The 21,102-nt window shown below is 43.6% G+C and overlaps 8 protein-coding genes across 8 annotated transcripts; 5 read left to right on the top strand and 3 right to left on the bottom strand.

Moving 5' to 3' along the window:
• Positions 1-2,390: 2,390 nt before the first annotated feature.
• L228DRAFT_249442 (hypothetical protein) lies at positions 2,391-3,996 on the top strand. The gene is made up of 4 exons (XM_018333093.1): positions 2,391-2,623; positions 2,684-2,883; positions 2,945-3,257; positions 3,497-3,996. Exons 1-4 carry the CDS (start codon positions 2,485-2,487, stop codon positions 3,826-3,828), a joined length of 984 nt encoding a protein of 327 aa, XP_018186215.1. The 5' UTR covers positions 2,391-2,484; the 3' UTR covers positions 3,829-3,996.
• A 356-nt stretch (positions 3,997-4,352) lies between these two features.
• L228DRAFT_249441 (hypothetical protein) lies at positions 4,353-7,456 on the top strand. Its single transcript, XM_018333092.1, has 4 exons — positions 4,353-5,126; positions 5,196-5,581; positions 5,666-6,629; positions 6,693-7,456. The coding sequence occupies exons 1-4, from the start codon at positions 4,552-4,554 to the stop codon at positions 7,330-7,332; spliced, it is 2,565 nt and encodes an 854-aa protein (XP_018186214.1). The 5' UTR covers positions 4,353-4,551; the 3' UTR covers positions 7,333-7,456.
• Positions 7,457-7,651: 195 nt separating this feature from the next.
• L228DRAFT_249440 (hypothetical protein) lies at positions 7,652-10,165 on the top strand. Its single transcript, XM_018333091.1, has 2 exons — positions 7,652-9,391; positions 9,454-10,165. Exons 1-2 carry the CDS (start codon positions 7,696-7,698, stop codon positions 10,014-10,016), a joined length of 2,259 nt encoding a protein of 752 aa, XP_018186213.1. The 5' UTR covers positions 7,652-7,695; the 3' UTR covers positions 10,017-10,165.
• A 224-nt stretch (positions 10,166-10,389) lies between these two features.
• L228DRAFT_232287 (UPF0061-domain-containing protein) lies at positions 10,390-13,121 on the top strand. Its single transcript, XM_018330592.1, has 6 exons — positions 10,390-10,971; positions 11,026-11,035; positions 11,085-11,115; positions 11,165-11,315; positions 11,440-12,539; positions 12,595-13,121. The coding sequence occupies exons 1-6, from the start codon at positions 10,533-10,535 to the stop codon at positions 12,793-12,795; spliced, it is 1,932 nt and encodes a 643-aa protein (XP_018186212.1). The 5' UTR covers positions 10,390-10,532; the 3' UTR covers positions 12,796-13,121.
• Positions 12,826-14,357, bottom strand: L228DRAFT_176624 (ribonuclease III). Its single transcript, XM_018329518.1, has 2 exons — positions 14,222-14,357; positions 12,826-14,164 (listed from the first exon to the last, which is right to left on the bottom strand). Exons 1-2 carry the CDS (start codon positions 14,300-14,302, stop codon positions 13,061-13,063), a joined length of 1,185 nt encoding a protein of 394 aa, XP_018186211.1. The 5' UTR covers positions 14,303-14,357; the 3' UTR covers positions 12,826-13,060.
• A 241-nt stretch (positions 14,358-14,598) lies between these two features.
• L228DRAFT_269951 (hypothetical protein) lies at positions 14,599-15,113 on the top strand (the record flags this gene model as incomplete). The annotated part of the gene is made up of 4 exons (XM_018335345.1): positions 14,599-14,637; positions 14,692-14,894; positions 14,944-14,993; positions 15,052-15,113. The coding sequence occupies 4 exons, from the start codon at positions 14,599-14,601 to the stop codon at positions 15,111-15,113; spliced, it is 354 nt and encodes a 117-aa protein (XP_018186210.1).
• Positions 15,114-15,145: 32 nt separating this feature from the next.
• L228DRAFT_249435 (putative NADH-ubiquinone oxidoreductase, subunit G) lies at positions 15,146-18,253 on the bottom strand. Its single transcript, XM_018333090.1, has 10 exons — positions 18,028-18,253; positions 17,895-17,918; positions 17,785-17,836; positions 17,721-17,735; positions 17,642-17,664; positions 17,449-17,591; positions 17,381-17,399; positions 17,201-17,331; positions 15,560-17,148; positions 15,146-15,515 (listed from the first exon to the last, which is right to left on the bottom strand). The coding sequence occupies exons 1-10, from the start codon at positions 18,143-18,145 to the stop codon at positions 15,413-15,415; spliced, it is 2,217 nt and encodes a 738-aa protein (XP_018186209.1). The 5' UTR covers positions 18,146-18,253; the 3' UTR covers positions 15,146-15,412.
• A 308-nt stretch (positions 18,254-18,561) lies between these two features.
• Positions 18,562-20,873, bottom strand: L228DRAFT_249434 (putative ER to Golgi transport protein). The gene is made up of 2 exons (XM_018333089.1): positions 20,179-20,873; positions 18,562-20,115 (listed from the first exon to the last, which is right to left on the bottom strand). Exons 1-2 carry the CDS (start codon positions 20,557-20,559, stop codon positions 18,805-18,807), a joined length of 1,692 nt encoding a protein of 563 aa, XP_018186208.1. The 5' UTR covers positions 20,560-20,873; the 3' UTR covers positions 18,562-18,804.
• Positions 20,874-21,102: the final 229 nt, after the last annotated feature.

Here is a 21,102-nt window from a genome sequence, read left to right as displayed (position 1 = left end):
ATGTTTATGACAACAAAAAAGTTGAATAAAAGACAAGTATAATGGATAAAGATATTAGTTTAGTACAACTTCTAAATATATTACAAGAAAAAAAAATAGAGTTATAAATGTATTTAGTTAATAAAAAAAGTACAAAAAAGGCATGGAGCTAGTACAAAATATAATACTTAAACTTGACAATAATAGAACTTTTGTATATAAAGCAAAAATAATTATAGCATTATAAATTAAAAGTTATAATACTTGGAAACAAAAAATATAAAAAGTAATTCAAGATAATAAAACTATAAATTATAAGGCAATAAAACTACTTGAAAACAGACTTTTATACTATAAAAAACAAATCTATATACTATAAAAACTACAAAAAAATTGATTAGAGAAATATATAACAAACCAACCAGTGGACATCCAGGAATTATAAAAATAGTTACAAAAATTACAATTAACTACTACATACTAAAAATATAGAAGTTAGTTAAAAAAACAATTAGAAAATACTATGTTTGTAACTAGAATAAAAAAAACAAACATAAGTTATATAGAAATTTAAAGAATTTAAAAGTACTATATTAACTATAAAAATCAGTCATAATAGACTTTATAATAAATTTACTAGAATTAATAGACCTAGTTATAGAACAAAAGTATAATATATTATTTATAATTATAGAATGACTTATAAAATACATGTATTTTATCTTAATAACAAAAAAAGCTATAGCAAAACAAATAGTATATTTAATATTATAAATAATAATAGCAAACTACTAGTTATTAAAAAAATTCATTACTAACAAAAATAAGCTATTTACATTAAAATTTTAGAAGATAATAATAGTAAATTTAAAAATAAAGTACAAAATGTTAATGATAGCTTATCTACAAATAGATAGACAAATTAAAAAAATCAATTAAATTATTAAATAATATTTACAATACTATATTAGCTATAAACAAGACAATTAGGTACTATTGTTACTAGTTGCTTAGTATATATATAATATTTATATATAGATAGTATAAATTTTTAAATTGTTTTAAAAATATTTTTAAATTATATTAAATATATTTTTATATTAAAATTAAATTTAAAATATTTATATATTTAAATTAATTTATATTAATTTAATAATTGTATTGATTTTATTTAAAATAATTAAATATAATTTTTTATATAAAGGTTTATATTTAATAATTTTAAATATATTTTAATTATTTATATTTAATTTAAAATTTTTAAAAACTTTATAATAATATTAAATCTTATTAAATATTATAAAATATTTCTAAAATAATTTAAAATTTAAAATTTTTTGAAAATAGTTTTTAATTAATTTAAAATAATATAAAATTATTTTAAAAATATAAAAATAAAAATAAAAAGATATATAAAAAAATAAAAAAAATTTATTTTAAAAAAATATACCATTTGAAAAGCTATTTCTTAATTAGAAAATATATAAACATTATAAGTATCTAAGTACCTGAGTTTAATCCCTAGCTGAAAAATTTTTTTTTATTTTTTTTATTTTTCTATTATATATATTTTTTATCTTAAACTATTTTTAGAAAAAAAGTACTTTTAGCTTAATGGTATAATATTGAGCTTTAAAATTAAACTGGTTTATAAAGTAAGCTAGTCTCAAATAGGAAGTAAATTATTATAGTTATTTTTTTATTTTTTTAAATTTTTTATTTTTTATTATATTTAAATTAATTTAAATTAATTTAAAAATATTTTGAAAAAATTTAAAATTATTTAAAATTATTAGTATTAGATTAATAATTTTAAATTTATTTATATAATATAAAATATTAAGTGTTTTAATTAAAAAATATTTTTTAAATAAAAAATAATTTTAAATAAATTAAAAATTTGTACTATCTGCATTTAAGTACTTTTAGTTTAAACTAATTTATACTCAATAGAATATTTTATTAATATTAAATTTAATTTATTAAAATAATTATAAAAATTTATATAGTTTGAAATATATATATAATTATTTTTAATATAATAAAACTTTATATTAAAAATTAAAAAAAATAGTAGCTAAATTTTTAAAATATGTATAAAAAAATTTTTAATTTTTAACTCAATAAAAAGTAATAAGTATTATTCTTTTAATGTATTTAATAAAATATTTATTTATCTATATTGAAAAAGTCTGTCTTTTTTTCAAAAAAAATTAATAACCAATACTAGAAATGTAGAACTCTATAGTAGTTAACAAGTAAGAAATAAAAAATAAAAAAGGTTAACTTATAATTTACTACTTTGTAGCTAGGAACCCTGAAGCAATACCATACTTACATATGTTGCTGTTAGATGTAAAGCAAATTACCGACAAAAACCTTTAATTAGAGCTCCAAAAATCCATGCCATTAACATTTCAACTATTCACCAAAGTAGTCACTAGTTAAATTTAACTAGTAGATGAACACATTGTTCGCTTGAGTCTTATAAAACGAGGCTCAAACATGACTTGTATTCTCCAGATACCACGATCCGATGCCTCTGATGGATCGACTCTACTCGTCAAAGTCGATGTGCACAAGACCGACCCTTTAGATATCTCGTTAACAGCAACGGAAGGAGAATACGCGTACACTGGTGCAGGTACCTTATAATCTTTAATCTGCTCTATGAAAGGTTCTGTCCTGACACAGAGTACGCTAGTTCGCAAGAACCAACTCGACAAACTGAAATCAAGATCCTATCCGGGCAATACTGAGCAATGGCGAAAATCACTGCTAGAGGTGCTACACGTAAAAAGTCATCATCGCATAACCCACATGCAGGAGAAGCTGGAAGCTTCCGCAGCGATTGCACACGAAATGGTCACTATTTCAATAAGAGAGAACATTGATGGTATCGTGGTATGGAGCGCACATTCTAAAGCTCACATTTCCTTCAAAACTAACATAACATATTCTAAAGCAAAAGATTGGTTCAATTCACCTGCACCACAGTGAAGACCAGGAAGTGGAACTATTTGACTGGACAAATCTTGCAGCCAACGAGTCTGCTCGTACCAGGAAAGATATCGCTACATTGACCCAAAAGATTGAATCTCAATCAGAAACCATTGTGCGACTTACCGAACAGCTGGAAAAAATTGCTAGCGAGAAGGCCACCCATGAGGAATTGCTGTTAAAGCAATTTCAGGACCTTTTGAACTCCAAGAAACTCAAGATCAGAGATCAACAAAGAATCATGCTAAGAAACAAAGAGCAAACGTCATCAAACCACGGTATGCCATATGGTGAGATAATGATTTCGAAGATTCATCCTCCTTTTAGCCGCTGAAATGCACTACACAGTAGCAAGCCAACCCACAAGCCGTGCAGTCGTGCAGCTGAGCCATCATGGCGGGCCACGGGGTTCAAGAGTTTCGAGCTAGGAAATTACCCTTCAAATGTTTCACATTTTTCAGGCATACGCCAGCTGGTTATACTTCATTCAAGCATTACAAGCGCTAACACTGGCAAGATGATCGGACAGGGTCTGACACACCTCAATCGACCGATATGTCGGGTACCGATAATGATAGTAGTCATGAAAGGCCAGAGGGTCTAAAGCGGTACCTGACCGGACTTAATCAGGCTAAAAGAGCACTGGAGAGGGACAGTACCATGAGGGATAACAGTGAAAGCCATAACAAGAATGAGACGGCTGCACAGAACTCAAACAGCCATAGCAAAGGCCGCTCCCCTTCTGATGTATCCAGTCGCTCAGACAAAGGTCCCGGAGGTGGCGATTCGTCACCAAAACAAAGAGAAGACGATACAGAAGAAGAAGTGACGGATGATGATGAGTTATGATCTAAGGTTCAAATCTGATTGATTGTCCAAATTTTTTGTTAAAATCCGTCGACTAACAAAAAGCTGTCGTACCTATAAGAGAAGCAGTCCAGGGAAATATCAGCATAAAAAGCCGAAACCACTGTAGAAGCTCGTCAGAAAATAAAAAGCACGACTGCTTAGCCTGCCTTAAGTAATATAAGTTCTATGAGTGATTTCAAAAATGTTAATGATAAAGCAGAGCTTCATTGTCAACCTTTGGCGTTGATATAAACTGTAGGGCTGGTTTTTGGGAATCATATCAACTAAGATAGCGCTTGTACGGAGCACGCGTTCAAGTCAGATCTAACCAAGGGCCGGGTCACCTGTAGATATGGTAGACCCTCCAATTGGTTCGGAAAGTCCCGCTGAACTGGCCTGTCCCGAAGCCCCAAGTTTCAGTAGGCTGGGAGGGAAGAGGTACAAAGGCAGCGTACCCAGAGCCGTGTTTAGTTCAACGTGGGGTACATTACAATACGATAGGCAATTGCTGCCCATAATTGCAAAAAGGTGCCATTATTCCCTAGCATATCTTGCTTTGTGAATGCCGACATTCAATGCACCATGATCACAAGGAGCTTGAAGCTATATTGCAGACCTGTGCTCTCATGTTCGACTTCTGATCACCGTTGTCTCTCATAAATAGGTTACTTTTGCACATGCCCCGGTCTTGACTTTTGATGAGCTGTCTTGATCCTCTCCTCCATGCCTCAAACGATGACCCTTCAGTCTAGCAGCCGCCACACGCCCGTTAGCAAACCTTCCAAGGATCCGCTTGCTGGGTTACCTTCGTCGGAAACTTTTGATGATATCGACGCCCGCCTTCTTAGATTAAACAGAGAAACGCTGCCAAGATCTCCTTATCTTTTAAGCATACCCTCTCTTTGCCCTCATCGAGCCCATCAGTATCAGAGTCAGCACTGGAGTATCCGCTCGCCGTTTAGCTCTAGCGAAGAGGAACTGCAATATATGAGCTTTCTTAGTCACGACTGGGAAGACAGCTTGCTTGTTGCAACCGGCAATTGGGACAATAAAGACGACATGCCTGGAGATGGCGGGGTCAGCCGAGCTAACAGTCTCAGTAGAACCAGCACGCCAGGAATTGGCAACGCTCAGAGGAAGAAGATCAGCTTCTCCGCCTACAAAAATAAGGCCAGGGCTCGAAATACCTCTGCATCTACTCATACAGATGGACGGCGCAGTCCCGACAATTCCCCAGAAAGAAACGATGAGATTTCGAGGCCATCGCCGATTTCTTCACATCCTGGATTGCAGAAAAGGTTCGTAGAAGATGCTGTTGGTCCCGTAAATGTGTCACCAGACCTTTTAAAACTAACCATCAGAATCAGAGTTTCCGCCGACGGCCAAGATAAAGGAGATTCTCGTGTGCATTCTCCGTCCAATGACTTGGCACTCAACGGATACAATAATGCATCATCTGCGATAAGTGATGCAGTTGCGGGGGAACAAAATTCGCCTCACTTCATGGCCCAAGGATTGCCTCCGCTCTTATCACCAACCTTGCCTTCAGTCATTGAGGAAGGTCTCGCAAAAATGCAATACTTTCCAAGTTCATCGAAGGCTGGACATACTCATAGCAAGACGGCATCCGTAACTTCCTCCTCTTCAGAAGGACGATTGCCATTATCTTCCCAAGCGTCTTCAGACTCTAATGACAATACCTCTACCAAAAGTAGAGCAAGAAAAGGGCATTCTTTAGAACCTGGAACTACAGGTTAGTCTCAATAAAGTCTCTCGAAGCTTTGATTATGGTTGGAAACTCATGTAGTTGCTTGTTCACTGGTCTGACCATTTCTAGATACGAAGGACACTATGGGGCGAGTGCCGAAGCTTGGCCTCCACAATGATCGAATCATTCCTTCACAGGATTCTACAGCTTCTCAACATGGCTCAGCGACGTTGAATAGAGGGTCAGATAAAGAACCTGGGAATTCCAGACAGCACCTTCTGGTGAAGTTCAGATACTCCAAGGCGCAAAGGAAAGCTGTAGAGAGAATATTGCAGACTAGGCCCGCCTCTACACAGTATGACGTGAATATTGGGGGAAAGACAGGCCATGGAATAAATAAATCCCCGGTTGAGAAGGATCAGTCCAGAGAAAAGGGGAAATTTATGATTTCAGAAGCCACCGAAACACCATGGAAGCGATTGCCCCCAGATAATCCTACAACGGATCGAGCGGAGCGATGGTATCTGGACAAACCAGACCAGTCAAAGAGCGTGGAATCGCGGAAAAGAATCCCAGAAAAACGCCCTCGACCATTAGATGATGGGACAGAGCATGACAGCTCAAGCAAACGTCAAAGACCCATTGATGAAAGCGGCCTATCTGCGAATTCTCGAACACCCAACACTGGCATCTCTCATTCACCGGTGATCATGACACAAGGAAATGCATCAGCCCCGCGGTTCTCGACGCCACGAAAAGAAGTCAAGTCTGTATCAAGAAGGCGGCCTGATCCAGGCGACGGACCGGTTCAAACGCTATCCCAGGGCTCCAATCTACATGATCGTCGGACTGCACCAGCGTTACCAGAAAAAGAAAAGTCTCGAACTGCTACTAAGCGCGAGCCGCTGGGGACGGCGAGCGAAACAAAAAGAAAAGAGGGGGAGATTTGGCGTTTAGAGAATAAGAAATATCTTGAGCTTGGCCGAAAACTCAAACATGAAGCCGATGAGTTATTGAAACCCCAAACTGGCAGTGGTGCATTAGAAGTTAGCGCAGCCAAACTTGGTGTGGTGCTTGCCGTTGAGACAATTTTGTGAGTTGAATTCCGTCACCTTGGTCTGGTTTATATTCATTTATTCATTGATATACCTCTTAGGTGCTATTTTGTTGCCTTTACAGCTGCCGATCAAAGTCGTCAAATGAACCGACAGTCTGGAGAAGCACAAAATTGGCGAAGCCTATTGCCATTCTGGGAATTTGTAGAGAAGAAAGCTCGACGATTTCCTGCATTGCAAGGCCTCTGTCTACAGATCGGCGCTGTGTGCCGAGAGATCATTCACACTCTTGACATAGAACGACTCCATAATGACCCATTACCATCAGGCCCGGGTGAAGATCCACTGCCACCTACTCCTGGAACAGAGAAACCAAGCGCGGCAGATGAAGCGGATACAAGGACTAAAAGCGCCAATTATCGCAAGGAATATATGGCTTTCAAAAACAGTCTCGTCGAGAATGCACGTATAACTCGAAACCTTTGGACTGAAAGCTCTTTCAAGCTTAGCATTGATGAGTTACAACTTTGCTTTCCTCGTACATGGGCACGGAGAGAAAAGCCTCCATTCAGTCGGACGGCCGAAAAATTAACCCCTGGTGCTTATGCAGGCTCCTTCCGTCTTCCTCTTGGACCAGCTAGCACGGGTATGGAAACTGTCAGGGCTTGCTGGAATATTTTGCATGAATGGGCTAAACTGGAGGGGGTGAATTGGAAAGGTAGTCTACCTTTATCCTTATGATACTTATTCTGTAATTCGCGCATATCTGGTGCGCGACATCAATATGACCCAATTCAAAATACCCGATGAAACCATGAAAATACTTTAGAGAATTTAAGTTTCAAAGCTTGGTCTATTTGTGGAGTTTGCTAAGTGCAGTGATAGTGTATGAGGCTATTTTTATCTAACTAGTAGTCAATTTCCACATTACCAATGAGTCTCCAAAGGCTGGGGAATCAGGGGGTCAGAAGGACCAAGATTCCGAAATGGCTGGGTATCACGTGACACACATCTCACGAACTCCAAAGTATTCCGGTTCAACCCCCCCACAGAGCCTTGATGCTCTTCTTTTGATATCTTAGAATACTCACGTAATCCTTGGCCATGGAGTGCCGCGATCTAGAATGCTGGGATGACGATGAGGATTTGCAGGTATTCGAGACTTTCGACTTTCGTGCTTCCCTTGCCTCTGCTGCAACCGGGAACCACCGCGCATCAATCTCTTCTTCCCGAGCAGGTTCTGTCTCATCACGCGCGGGCTCGCATTATGAACCAGATGAAGAATGGGACAACCCGTCATTAATCCCGGACGACAAGTCCAAGCGTTGCTCACCGCTGCCCGCCGCATCTTCAGCTATAGAGGACTACGACGATGATTTAGAAATACCCAACAACGGAGAGCCTCTCAAATTAATTCGCAGAGATGCGGCAACGTCAAACGATGCATTTGATAATTGCGGCCTTGAAAATATACTCGAGGCTAGTTCTCCGCAAGAATTTCAACCAGGGGGTACCAGGCGAGCTGCTGAGCATCCACTGAGTGAAAGACATGTCGCCGATATCCATGACAAAGCAGCTCTGCCATCCATCATCCCTGAATCAGCGGATGAGGATCTAGCCTTCGATGAAGAGGACCTTATTCTTCCAGATGACGATAAACCATTAAAGCTTGCGCCACGTATAGCCACTGATGGACAAAACGACCATCCCCCAGAAAAATTTCATCCCAGAGAACTGAAGTCCCAAGACGCAACCACGCCAGCAACCGATGACTTCCTTTCTGGCTTGGAAATAGGAGATATTGACGTTTTCGATGCAAAGAAGCTAGCTGTCAATCGAAATATCAAGCATAGAGTATCCAGGATCCCTAGACCGGCAACTGTTCGAGATCGCGGTCATTCCAAGCTCGAACCAGTCTCTGAAAGCGGAGGTCCGATCTCGTCATATAAAAGACCCGATTCCCGTCTGGGAAACCACGCAGTTTATGACCAACCTAATGGGCTTATTTCAACCCCAACCTCATCATATACTGTGCCACCCTTTACGCCGAGCCGACGAGGTCTGAGTTGTAAGAGATCCAGGGAAGTATTACGAGGCGACGCTTCAAATTCGACTATTCAGTTACTCAAGACGAAAAGATCTTCGCCCGCGATTCGAACACAGTATTCTCCAGGCAAACCACATGTGCCCTTCCTGCCCGCAGGGAACACTGGATCTCAATCGCACCACGTTACTAGTAAGACTTCTATGCCGTCGCGTTCTCTTTCTCGGCAGTCCTTCGCGAACCGCCCGAATACACCAACCCGCGGAAGGAAGGGATTTGCCCCGGAGGCCCTTGCCCGAGAAGCTGCTGCTAAAAGGACGCTGATGCGCCCTGCCAAAAGACGCAATTTTGGCGATGGGAACGAATTGGACGCCTTTGACGATTTGCCGACTTCCGCCTCTGTAGAAGGTAGATATATCCGTCCTGCAGTTGGTAAAGGGGCACCAAAACTCGCACGCGGACCGCTTGGGAATAGCTCACCTGCGCCTCTTCGTAATCTTCAGGTGAAGAATATGACTCCAAGTTTTGCTCGAGAGACAACCGCTAGCCGTTTAGCACGAGAGTCGAGGACTGGCGTGTCGAATTCAAAGCCTGAAATCGGACACTCAATTGCTTCGCGTTTGCATGGATATCATCCGCCCATGGGACGAACTTTGACCAGCCCAAATTCTACAAAGTCTGAGAAAAGAGCAGCAGGCGCATCTTCAAAGTTGGGCCTGATCAAGGGCTTGGGAGATGGCACAATAAAACCAAAGTGTAAGCCTTACATTTAGAAACTGCTTGACTATTCTGTCTGGGTTCTAACGCAATACGTTTAGCGGAGAAGGGCATGCGTTATAATCCGACTATGTTTCGCTGGGAGGGAAACGACCTTGCTGTTGCAGGATTTGAGTCACCAGCTGTCTCGCCGGAGCTACCTTCAGAGGACATTACCAAGTCGAAGTCAAAGTTAGCTCTGATCACTAATATCTCTTCTAGTCAGTCTGTCAAAGCTGTTGGAGGTATGGTGTTCGACCCGCAACGAATGTGCTGGCTCAAAATTGGCCCTTCTACGAATCCCCTTTCTTCCTCTGCCGACGACGACGATGAAGACCCATTCGCTGGTCTGGATGACCTTGAGGAGAAGAAAGATGTGAATACCGGTGAAAATAAAAGCACCCTATCTGACGAATGGTTGGTGGGTGAGGAATTCGATGTAGGGCCGGCATTCGTCAAGCGCCAAAAAGACGAAGAAGCGAATTGGGCTCGCATTGTAGGACCATGGTTATCTGGCACGATCAGCTATAGTGAGGATGCACGTTGCCTGCTTCGGAGCATCAAGGGCTCGCTTGTAGAACCTGCGGGGTCTCTACTTGATCGCATTGCCATGGAACATTTTTGATGATGACACGAGTAATGATTTCTGCGACACTGATGACTTAACGACTTATAGTATTTTGCACATGATAATCGAAGTAATATGTCCATCAACGCGTGCTAACTAATAAGCCTTGCAAGAACATTATTGAGGTGATAAATTCATAAGACAGCTAAAGCCTTTCTGACTATTGAAATTGCTACCAAAATGCGTTGAATTGATGCGCTTAAGAAAAGACTCTGGGCACCCAAGAATACCATTGTATTTGTGTCACTGAACCTGGCTTTACTTGCCGAGACTGGGTTCCTTTCCGTTAGCGCAATATGACGTTGAGGACGGCGGACCAAATAGCCGTTGTTTATCACAGTATACATTTCCACCCAGAACTGATAGATTCCTCTGAGAGTCACAATTTCTATTCGCCTTTTAGTCAGAGACGGTAAAGGGTACAATACTGCCAAAAGTCTCGAAAATTCGACGCCTCCGAGGAATGGCTTCATAATTTTGATTGCATTTAACCCCTGAGTCTTTGTTTCCTTTATGCTCTTCCGTGGTTTGCAAAGTCCTGTGCGGCGCCCCCGAGCGCGCCTTACGCAGATGGCAGCTTATTTTTGCGCTGGTGGCATGCCTTCCCAAAATGCAGCAGCTGCCCTTCCAATTGATAATCTTCCAAAAAGCCATGTCTTTACCGATAAACTTCCTCCAGATCCAGCGTTTCCCGGACCGTCTGACTCTCACAAAGCGCCTCGGGAGACGCTGGGGCCGCGCCTCGTAAAGGGGGCGTTATATACCTATGTTCGTCCGGAATCTCAATATGAATCCGAGTTGTTAGCAGTTAGCAGTGCAGCCATGAGAGACATTGGACTTAAAGATAGCGAGGAGCAGTCAGAGAGGTTCAAGGCTGCTATGGCTGGCAATGTCATCTTTTGGAATGAGGCTACGAAAGAGGGGGTGTACCCCTGGGCCCAATGCTATGGAGGTAAAATCGGATATTTCCCTGCGAAAAAATTGGATTTAACTAACAATGGCACAGGCTGGCAATTGTACGTTCCATTAAATTTTTCACGGAGGTGAAATTAACGCGCAAATCAGTGGCTCATGGGCCGGTCAACTTGGGGACGGAGTGAGTACCACCGTCAAACTTTTGACTTGCCAGTGCTGATAGGAAACAGCGGGCAATATCACTCTTCGAATCTACAAATCCTAGTACCAACATTCGCTACGAGATCCAGCTCAAAGGTGCTGGTAGAACTCCATACTCTCGATTCGCAGACGGCAAGGCTGTCCTCCGTTCGAGCATTAGAGAGTTCATCGTCTCGGAAGGTAAGCTTTTGAATGAAGCGACTAACTCTCACGTCTTGCCTGCAGCTTTCCCCATAATTTCTACCATATTTACTAGCAACAGTTATAATGTCTATTCAATGGTGACTAATCTTTTGATTCAAAGCACTCAATGCGCTAAGGATCCCAACCACTCGCGCTCTCGCTCTGACCGCTCTCCCTCATTCAAGAGTCTTACGGGAGCGCATGGAGCCTGGTGCAATTGTTGCACGTTTCGCTCAAAGTTGGCTGAGAATTGGAACTTTTGACTTATTAGCCGCCCGCGGCGACCGTGACCTGATCCGAAGACTAGCTGATTATGCTGCCGAAGAAGTCTTTGGCGGCTGGGAAGCATTGCCAGGAAAAGAAATAGAAGACCAGAAAGAAAGGCTAGTGGGGCCAGTAGAAAACGGGCTACCAAAAGATAAGATTCAAGGTGCTGGAGAAACCGAAGAGAATCGGTACACGCGATTGTATAGGGAAATAGTCAGAAGAAATGCCAGAACAGTGGCGGCATGGCAAGCTTATGCCTTTACAAATGGTGTTTTGAACACCGATAACACCTCTATCTTGGGCCTTAGCATAGATTTTGGACCATTCGCCTTTCTGGACGATTTCGATCCCAATTACACTCCAAACCATGATGACCATCTGTTGAGGTATTCCTATAGAAACCAACCGACAATTATATGGTGGAACCTCGTCAGATTGGGGGAATCACTTGCAGAGCTCATAGGGGCTGGAGCCAAAGTTGATGACGCCCATTTCAAGGAGAAGGGCGTGACAGAAGACTTTCTTCCAGAGCTGGTTCGGCGTGCCGAGACCGTCATTGAAAAGATCGGGGAGGAGTATAAATCCGTCTTCCTGGAAGAATATAAACGCCTTATGACCGCTCGGCTTGGTCTGAAAACCACAAAGCAAGGGGATTTTGAGACACTCTATTCAGAGCTTTTGGACACCATGGAGGCACTTGAAATTGACTTCAACCAATTTTTTCGCAAGCTCTCCGGATTGAAATTTGCCCAATTAAATAATGAGAAAGAGAGAAAGAAAGTAGCGGAGATTTTCTTTCATCGTGAGGGCGTGACGGGAATCAACAACACCGAAGAAGCTGCAAGGGAGCGCATAAGCAACTGGCTTCAGATCTGGAAAAATCGAGTATTAGAGGATTGGGGTGAAGGCTTCGAGTTGGAACGCGAACAGGTTATGAAGGAAGTAAACCCAAAGGTTGAGCTCGCCCCCTCTATAATGTCACTGCCCCAAGCTGACCCAAAGTGACCAGTTCATCCCGAAGTCTTGGGTCTTGGATGAAGTTATTCGCCGCGTTGAAAAGGACAACGATAGAGCTGTACTTCAGCAGGTTCTGCACATGGCTTTACATCCCTTTCAAGAACGCTGGGAAGGAAATGACTCGGACCAAGAAAGGTTTTGTGGAGACGTACCCCGCCTTGGCAGAGCAATGCAATGTAGCTGCAGTTCTTAAACCCTGATTCAGCCGGCTGTTGCCTGTAATTGAGGCTAGAAATGGTTGCAGTAAATCTAGGAATGCTCGGGCTTTTGTTTGTCAAATCCCCTCGGGGTCCATAGAGGTGGCGGATAGCAAATCATTGAGCATTGGTGCTTATCTTCGTTGTTCGTAGGCGTACTCATAGAAGGTAAAGCCCGGGGCTCGAATTTTTTCAAGCTTGCGAGATGCAGCTGGCAGGCTCGTGCAAAGAACGACTGCGTTGCTCTTGAATGAAAACAATCTACGCTCCGGATTGCGCATTGTGAAAATCGCTGCTGTGATTAGTACGAGCTGCAATTTGCTTCAATTCAAAATCTTTTTTTGCGTCCGCAATGACATTTATCAAAGGAAGGTGCTTCAAGGCCGACATCGCTGCTCGGGTCCCTGCCACCCCTTTGCTATTCGCTTCTCCAGATCCCAAATGTTGCTTTTGCCAACCCCAACCCGTTAAGTAGACTCCTATATGATAGCTGGTCTTTCCTTCCTTCCGGTTGTGTTCTGCAGGTTTTTCTTCAATGTACTCAAGTTTCGTGCCCTTTCCCATAACCTTCTGGGCTAGCTCTTGCTTTGCATTGGGATTAACACTCGTGATGCCAGTAAAGAGAGGGAGTTTGGGTTCCCAAAGCTTAGCTAACCAAGCCTCAGCTTGTTCCAAGCCATGTTCTGGTGAAGATAATACAACAGCGGCCACATATGCTTCAAAGATATCTCCCATGAGTTTAGTCCAGGTCTTCGCTTGTGTGGATTGGATGTGCTTAGGAAACCGGGCTCGCGTGTCAAAACCGTAACCCATTGAATATTCCGCTAAAGTTTCATTCTTTACAAGAGTTTCGCGGAGCTGAGCCAATTGTCCAGCTGAAAGATCAGGGTATCGAAAATATAGCAGGCGAGATGCAATAATTTCCAAGTACGCATCGCCAAGAAATTCAAGGCGCTCATAGCTGTGCCTTGAAGAAGAACTATGCGTGGCATCAAGAGATCCCTGGTGCACAAAAGGCGTTTCCTGAAGACTTTCATCCATAATAGGCGGAAGAGCGGGGAGATTCTTGCTGAGAATACGAGAATTTGGAAGCAATTGTTGCTCTCCATGAGCCCCTTTGGTGGGAGGGATATCCAGTGCCGGGGTTTGCAGGCTCTGGGAAGTGTGTAATCTAGAATTAATGGCCGAGTATAATCGACTACATGCCTGTCGAATTACGTCTCCTCCAGAAGCGACGTGCTCAGTTATTGAGTCGTCAGATTCGCAAATAGAATCGACTATGCGGACAAGCTTCGATACCCGCTCTGGGCATGATTTGTACTGAATTTCCGGTTGAGACATCTTGATGTTTTTGGAACAACCGTGCTGAAGAGAAGTAAGTATACGAAGGCAAGGTTTAATTCGTCCCCCGAGTCTACTGACCTTTGTGTCGGATGAGCTCTTCTTGTAGTCTGATTCAAACGAATCGCCTTCGCTCTCGTCGTGGCGTCTTTTTTTGCCCATTTTATCAGTTATAGAATGTGAGAGAACCGATCAATCAAAATAATTGTTATCGCAGGCGCTCCGATGTTTACAGGTATTTTCCAGCTCCTTGCGTACCATGACCTAACGTGCCTTACCTTAGGTAAGTTACTCCGGTACCTAAGGTAGGTATCTGGGTACGATGGGTGTTTGGAACCGGAACTTGCCGCACCGCAAAGAGCCGACTGAGGCGGAATCGTAGGGGTTGATATCTTAATGGCCAGCGGCAATCTGGATTGTGCTCTATGCTCCTCGAATTCTGGTACTGGATTTACGAGATGGCTGCTCCACGGTCAAGAATTTTGGAATTGCTGCGAGTACGCATGTGCGCTCCTTTACTGTTTCGACCCGATTATTCTGACGGCGTATAGGCGCAATGCCGGATATTTTCCACGACATTCAATCCAGAAGGCATCCGGACCGGAAACAAAGTCTTGCGTCAGAGACTCCGTGGTGCAGCTGTTGCCGCATATTATCCTCGAAGAGTAGTTACTTTCAAGGATTTGCAGAAGAGCTATCCGGAATTTGAAATTTTTGACGATGTTCAGGACGACCGGATTGAACATCTTCAGATGTAAGTACCATTGGTTTCTTTTGCGACTTACTCTAACAAAGTTTTGCAGCCTGAAAGCGAAAGGAAAGGGTGCGCCAAAGAAGAAGAAGTCAGCGGAAGGTAATTGTCCCGAGCATAATGATGCGGAAAACTGCTAAATCGTCCTCTCTACGTACAGAATCGAAGAAATTCGCCAGCAAGAAAAAGCCAGCAGCTGCCCCGAAAGCAGTCAGTTTTTAAAAGGCACTATTATATAATTTATTTACGGAATCCGGCGTTCGATAATACTAGAGGCGAGAAACAAATGGTCATTAATTTATGATAACTTAGCACATATATTTCCTGAGTCATTGCTTAGCATGCTCTACAATCAAATCTGTGTCTAATAGCACGGCTCTAACCGCCTTAAAATTCTTAGTTCGATATCGATTCAGAAAGAGAACATTTGTTAGCAACCGATTTGCTTCATGGTATTTGATCCATGAACAAACCACTGGGGAAGCCATCCAATTACTGTGCTCATAATACTGACGAATACATCATCCATAAGACACTTGGGGTTGAGGCTCTCCTGGAGCCATGAAATTTGTTTGTGGGTTACCTGTTGCTTTGGCTGCGGAACAACGGGCCATAGTTGGTGAACTAGTAATGTCAGAGCAGCCCATCACCCTGTTGGATGAACATACCTTCGTGAGATAACATCAGTGAAATAAAAATTTTCAATAGCCTTCTTAAAAGCTTGGGAGGAGGATCTTAAGCCTTTGTTCTGGTCCACAAGCTGGGCCTTGCCGAGTGAACTGAGGGATACAGGTTCCACAATATCATATCGTCTAAAGATCGGCGAAATTTCCTCCATGCGGTCGCGGAGCGCTTCGACGTCGTCATAAGGGAGACCGACGCCCAAGTATTCACTTGCTGCTCGAATTATTTTCCAATCTTCCCGCGCAGCACCAGCAAGGGACGTAGCAGCTCGAGTCATCTGCACACGACCTTCTGTGTTGACATATGTTGCAGACTTTTCCGTATAGGCAGCGCCGGGTAAGATTACATTCGCAAGTTGTGCTCCACGGTCCCCATGATGGCCTTGATAAATGACGAATGCTTCCCGAGGAATCTCCTCTTCGCTGACCTCATCCGCACCAAGCAGCCAGATGAATTTGGATTGTGTAGCAGAGATGGCCGGAGACGGCGTCGTAAACCCGACCTCATAGGCTCCGGCCCGGGATGCTGCACGTTGCAGCACATTATACCCATTCCACTCCGGAGTCAAAAAATTCGCGCTATGTTTATCAACGAAACTCCCCACTGTTTCAAAGACAGCTTTGGCATCTGGATGCTCAACAGCGCCGCTCCCCACAATTATCATTGGCCGCTTTGCAGTCTGCAATTTTTTCCCAAATGATCCAGCGAGCGACTTCTTCAAAGACGACAGATCGCTGCCTAGGTGCTCATATTCAAATGTACTGTCGAAATCCTCTCCAATCAAGCCGACCTCAAGTTCGGATCTCAACCATTGTTTACGTATCCTAGCGTTGAGACCAGCAGCCTCGTGACGGGGATTGGTGCCGATAAGCAAAATAAAGTCCGCCTCTTCAACGCCCCATATTTTAGAATTGAAAAGATAGTTTGAACGTACATCAATACCATGCGCAACGGGTTGTGCTCCCTGCGGTTGATCGAGCGTAAGATTTTCCGAACCGAGTCGATTGGCGAGATCTTTCATGGCAACCAATGACTCGACTTCGGTCAAATGCCCCGCAATAGCCTGAAACTCATTTCCGCTCGGCGCTATATTCTGATAAGCTGCTGAAATCTCCATGAGAGCTTGCTCCCACGTCGCGGGTTGAAATTTGTTCTCCCGCCGAATAAGAGGGGTGGTAAGTCTTTGTGTCTTCAAACCATCACAAGCAAATCTAGATTTGTCATTGATCCATTCTTCATTGATATCATCGTTGAGTCTCGGCAATATCCTCATGACTTCCATTCCACGTGAATCGATTCGTATATTTGATCCCAAAGCGTCAAGTATATCAATCGACTCTGAATGTTGCAACTCCCACGGCCGTGCGCGGAATGCGTACGGCTTTGATGTCAAGGCTCCTACCGGGCACAAATCAATGACGTTACCCGACATTTCTGAATCGAGATTGCGCTCGAGGTAGGTCCCAATCTGTAAATCATTTCCTCGGCCTGTAGAACCGAGTTCGGGGGCTCCCGCAACATCGTTAGCAAAACGAACGCATCGCGTACAATGAATGCACCGATTCATTGAAGTCTAATTACATCAGCTCGAATCTTTTATGTATCCAGCCTCGTGGAAATCTTACCTTGATCAACGGTCCTATATTTTTATCCTCTACCCCACGTTTTCCGGAAATTTCATGGAAGCGGCCCCGGTCCGCTCCATAGCGCATAGACTGGTCTTGCAAATCGCATTCGCCGCCTTGGTCGCAAATTGCTGTTCTGCGTCAGCTTGATACCCTCCGGTAAAAAGGTAGAGCTCGTACGGCAGTCCAGGGGGTGATTCTGGAAAAAGTTAGTATGTGATACCAAAGCTTTTTGAAAGGTCTCATACAGCCAAAAGAAATTCCATCACTCCCTCTCGAGCTTTGTGTGTGAGCGGAGAATCTGTCTTGACGACCATGCCAGGCTGGACTGGCCACGCACAAGATGCGACTGGCTTTGGTGCTTTCTCAACTTCAACTAAGCACATTCGACCTAGAAAAATTAAAACAAGTCAATTGATGGGGTGGTTGTTGCAGACTGACAATTTCCAGCGATCATTAATTTTCTTTGTCATGTAGTGTTAGTATATTCCACTTATCTTAATGATCAACACCGACTCACTCATGATAGCAGTATCTAGAGCCTCAATTAGCATCAGCCTCCTAAATCTAATTGTATAACTTACCTAGGCACGACAACCCCGGCCTTCTCGCAGGCCTGGATAAGAGCAGATCCAGCTAGAGACTGTTTAGCAATACATACCTATATGTTTGTTCTTGATAAACGATCAGGTACCTTCAATAGAAACCTTTTTCCCATCTATATTGGTAAATTAGCGCCAGCACTGCAGACTTTCCCTTCTCTATGGTGACTTTGGCGATGCTGGTAAGGTTGATTGATTAAGGGCTAAGCCTGAAGCATGACCCACCTATCGTGAGCTCCACCTCCGCATTTTTGGGGTGCGAGGTGGCGAAAGCTCGTGCGGCGCGCTTCGACAGAGGCAGGCAGCGCCTCCTGCCTGCGCCAAGCAGCTGACATCTCAACATATCTTCGACGCAGTGATGGAAAGAGTCCTCAATCAAATTTTAGCAATGTTCTTGTTTTGACGGTGAGGTCGTTGAGCAGCACGACCAACTGCTGCGGAGAGTTAGTTCGGCCCGAGCGTTTGTTGAATGCTTTCCCCAGTTCTGGGGTATCCGGCTAAGGAAAGGGGCTGACTAAGGTAAATATGGGCTCACGCTGATTTGGCGTTGCCATACGGGTGTAAGCGAAAGTTTTAGCACTGATTGCCCAGAGGTATATTTACCCCTGTTTCGCTCAAAACTTTTTTCTCTTTTTTTTTTTTTTTTTCCACATACTCATCCACGGGCGCGATTATTGTAGGTTGGTCTGGCAGCTCCCTGCGAGCACCACCTCACCTTCCTCTGCTACGCGCCCAAGAGCACGGAAATATCTCCAGGGGCCGTTACTGGAGCCAACCAGAGCTCTCACAACTGTGAAGCTCCATGAGGTTTTAGTTCTTTACCGACGGTTCTACATCCACCCAATCCCACTCCTGGTCAGTAATCACCATTTACCGAACCAACACGGGACAATCTCCTTAAATATGCTGCCTATACTTTGAACGCAACTTTCTAGATATCAATACTATTACAAGGAATATAAATCTATGTTATTTGCCCCAACAAAACGCCGTGGCATGCCTTCACGCAACTGTAGTATCTGTCCAGGGCGCCGGGTCTGCCCTTGGTGCAATGGTATCTTCTGGTTTCCAGGTCTGCTCCTGCCTCGTACCTGGAGGCAACCAACTCGCAGCATTGCTCGAAGCCCGTGCTCGTCCCGGGCCAGCTCCATCCAGCTTCTTCCCATCTCCGTTGACACCAGAAAAAGCGTGTGGACTGCCAAAAAGCTGTCCTGAGGAAGTAGCTTGCCCTGATTCCATTGTTGGCTCACCATCTCTGCCTTTGCGGTCTTTGGTGAGCGGCAAAAGAGGACCCTCTACTCTTCGCTGAGTTGATTGCGCCCGGCGACGGCCCTTTGTCGCATCACTGGAGCGGTCATAAAGGTATAGCCCGATGAATGTGAGAGATATTCCAACAGCTTGTATAATAGTCGTCTTGTTGCCGAACCAGACTATTGCGACAACAATGACGAATATTCGCTTCACGAGACTTGCGACGGAATAAGTCACAGGGGACACAGCGGACAAAAGAACGAATGCTATGATGTTCTGTCCAAAATGAAACGTTCCGTTGAAGAAAAACTCGGCGGCGAGCCTGGATGGACCCAGAGCATCACTATTCTTGGATAATGCTAAAGCACCATCATGAAAGAAGTCCACCAGCAAGGAAAAGCCCTCGGTCCATAGCCATAATGGGAATGTTAGGACGAAAGCAAGGCCGGAAGAGTAACACAACAGGTTGAGCTTATCCAATTTTCTGCTCTTTTGTCTTTGGCCATCGGCCTCGGCCCTGGCCGCCTCATTGAAAAGCTTTTTGGAGAAAATATTTTGGGTCACGAATATGATCGCACCGCCAAATGCACATAGAACTCCTCCGAAGTTTCCAGAGAATTCGGCAGAACATGCTAACATTACTCCAAGCGTGAGGGGAAAGAGCGAAAGATACGTGGACGTAGCGTAGTGCACCTTGAAGAGAACCCTGTAAGCCAAGACTGTGAAGAGAGGAGAAAGCCCCTTTATAGTGTGCACCAATGATACGGGAATTTTCGATGTCGCATTCGCGCTTAGAATATGGCCCCCGACCTGAAAGGCTGCAAGAGGTAGCGTTGTCAGGATGACATCCTTGCTGGGATAACGGAGCCCATGGCGCAGCGCTGGAATTACGTTCCTCAAGCTCGGGTTTAGATGCGCGACATAAGCTAGGAAAACACACCATGACGAGACAAATCCGAATTGCACAAGCGTCAGGGTAATCGGCTGCGCGAATGCGTTCAGAATCGATTTCGAAGAAGTGTTCGTAAGCGCAGAACTAAGGTACCAAACGAGGCAGAGGAACTATATGTAGTCAGCAAGTTTTATTCCAAATTGTGCTCGATATTGCCTAAAGATATGTCCTACAATCAATCGAGGCGACACAGGGGCCTTGAGCGCATCCGCAATTTCGTGTGCGTTGGCGCTCACGCTGCCCCGCCGCGTGCGAATTGTTTTAAGGGCATCGCTCAGACTTTTCTGTCTGCCATGCCCGCCGACTGCTCGATGTCCCTCTTCGTTCCAGCGCATAAAATTGTCTTTGCGAGTTTGCCAGAGGTCCGCCTGTCCATCATTCTTGAAAGACTCTACGTCTGTGTCGGATGGGAATGAAGTCTGCTTAACATCTAATTGAGGGAAAGAAGAGAGCGTCTCAGAGGTGCCAACAGGTATAATTATATTATCGGAAGGCTGAAAGGCCAATGGTCTTTCCGAAGTTGAAGCGCGCTGTTCAATCGCGAGAGAGGTCATCGTCAGTCGCCCTTCTGAAGCAAAACGGAGGGTGATATTATATCGCTATGTATAATCCAGGTCGACGGAAGCCATGGAAACCAAGTGTTGGTAGAGTGCGCAATTTGTTTTTCTGGAATGTATAGTTTGTGGAAACGGTTCGAGCTGGAAATGCGGTGCTTGCCAACGGCAGTGATGGAGGTTGTTCGGTGTAGTCGGTGTAGTATTGTTGCATTCAGCAACAAATTATAGCAACAGAGTAAAGGACCGGCTACAATATTGGCTCTCAGTGCAATCGTATAACCCTGGTTTGTTGCTCCCCTATTTGAAATTCCTAGAGCGCAAGGTTATCTAATATTCAAAAACTTTTACACATCGCATCCGACCTCCCCTCGTTCCAAGGGGCCAAGGTATGGTAATCGCTTCCAGCCGGGTAACACCACAGACTCCGACCTACACTATCCTGGACGCCTTGAGAAGCTATGACATTGACCATTAGTTGGGTCATTTGATTCTCATGGAAGGAATATGACTGTACGAATAGTCAATGTTCTAGGAGCTGTT

Source organism: Xylona heveae, assembly GCF_001619985.1.
Source record: "Xylona heveae TC161 unplaced genomic scaffold L228scaffold_9, whole genome shotgun sequence".
Classification (NCBI taxonomy): Eukaryota; Fungi; Ascomycota; class Xylonomycetes; order Xylonales; family Xylonaceae; genus Xylona; species Xylona heveae.
The sequence above is the reverse complement of the archived record's forward strand: the minus strand, read 5'-3'. Positions and strand labels throughout refer to the sequence as shown.